The following is a 1684-nucleotide window of genomic DNA, read 5'->3' as shown; positions in this document are numbered from 1 at the left end:
AGCTTATATGCCCTGTTGTTAGCATACATATTTAGTTTTCCTACAATATTTCAATCAAATTTAGTTTTTTTTTTTTTATAATTTCTCAGAGAACGTGACGTGAAGCTTAAAAAAACAGATGATAACCACAGCACCTTCTGGATTCATTCCCATAGCGTTTGTCTACATTTAGCCATAATTAGCTAAAATTATTAAACATTGCCTTAAATTTGAGCTCTCCTTCCTTCTGTCACCTCACTAACCTGACACAAATATTTGTGACTTTATTGAAATTAAAGCCTGGAAATGAAAGTGTTTAATTCTGTAAATACTAAACTAAAATAAATAAATAAATAAATAAATAAATAAATAAATAGATAAATCTGTACACTCAAAAGCTGAATCAGACTTAATTTACACCTGAATATTTGAGCTTGTTTTGACATATTGCTGTTATCACACACAGTGCCTCATAAAAGTTTGTGCTGTTATTTTCCTCCAGTGATCTTAGGAAGCTAACATTTGTCTCCCAGGCCTTTTTTATCATTTTATTTATTTATTTATTTTTACAGCGCACTGTAAATCACTTGAAACATGAATTTTCTCACACCGAGACATCCGTCACACTTCTACAGATGACATTAACCTGCAGTTAAACCTAAAATTGAAAATATGAGTTATGTACAAAAAGGTTTGTCGTTAAATTACAACAGCATATAGTTGCGGATAAATTTGTAAACATGACACAGGTGTGCAAACGAAGAGAAACGTGTGTTTGAGCGTTTTACTGGACAGAGGATTCAGTCGGAGCACCTGCAGCCGAGGCTTTCAGTCGGGGTACAGGATAAAACCAGAGAAGGTGCTGTACTTGTTGTTGTTGCCTCCGTGAGCTTTGCCTCCGTCCAGCTTCACGTAGATCTCGTCTCCGGAGTCCAGGTGCAGCACGGCGCTGTTGCTGGCGTAGTCGTAGTTCTGGTCTGCGTCCTGAGCTATGGCACTCGCCCGAACCTACAAAACAAAACAAATAAGAACATAGAATAAGAAAAAAAAATAAAAACCTGGAGTAGAAAAGTTCACATATACCTGAGAGGCATCGGCAGTGGGGCGTAAAATCACTGGGCTCTAATTTTAAACCTCCAAGCAGAGATTCAAAAAGGAAATGAAGTTAATGAGACGACAGGACTGAATCAAACGCGGTCCGGATACTTCTGTGTGTTTGACCTGAACCTCCTGTTGCAGCACATAATGACTCATTCGAACGTCTGACCTCAGAGCAGCTGCAGCTCTGACAGGAAACTATCATCCAGTAAAGATTTACGCATGAGCTGAGATGACAAACAGAGATAATGATAAATATTTGTGATGCTTTAAATTAGTTTAGAAGCTCTGTCTGCTGACAGTTCAGTTATATAACTAAGGTTAGACTTTATGTCCATTTGTGGCGTCAAAGGTCCATATTTATAAAAATATATGTCTTTATAGGATTTTATTAGTATTAATGTTAAGTTTTAGTCAATCAAACAAAACCAGATCAATTTGTCGACTCTTTTTTTTTATATTAGATCAATGTTTTCTCAAAGTTTATTTACTCCAAATTGTGTCCTTTAATATATTTACATAGAAATAATTGAAGCTAGGGCAGCACGGTGGCTCAGTTGGTAGAGCTGATGCCTCTCAGCAAGAAAGTCACCGGTTCAAATCCCGG

At 36.8% G+C, this 1684-nt stretch overlaps 1 protein-coding gene across 1 annotated transcript in view; it reads right to left on the bottom strand.

Annotated features, from left to right (window-relative positions):
• Window positions 1-749: 749 nt before the first annotated feature.
• c1ql2 (complement component 1, q subcomponent-like 2) overlaps window positions 750-1684 on the bottom strand; it is a 3655-nt gene continuing 2720 nt past the window's right edge. The window contains exon 2 of the mRNA XM_014010658.1: window positions 750-987. Within this exon, the coding sequence (XP_013866112.1) occupies window positions 808-987 (180 nt within the window). The 3' untranslated portion in view covers window positions 750-807. The remainder of the gene's footprint in view (window positions 988-1684) is intronic.

This window comes from Austrofundulus limnaeus, unplaced genomic scaffold, assembly GCF_001266775.1.
Source record: "Austrofundulus limnaeus strain Quisiro unplaced genomic scaffold, Austrofundulus_limnaeus-1.0 Scaffold72, whole genome shotgun sequence".
Lineage (NCBI taxonomy): Eukaryota > Metazoa > Chordata > Actinopteri > Cyprinodontiformes > Rivulidae > Austrofundulus > Austrofundulus limnaeus.
This window is presented reverse-complemented; position numbering and strand designations above follow the sequence as displayed.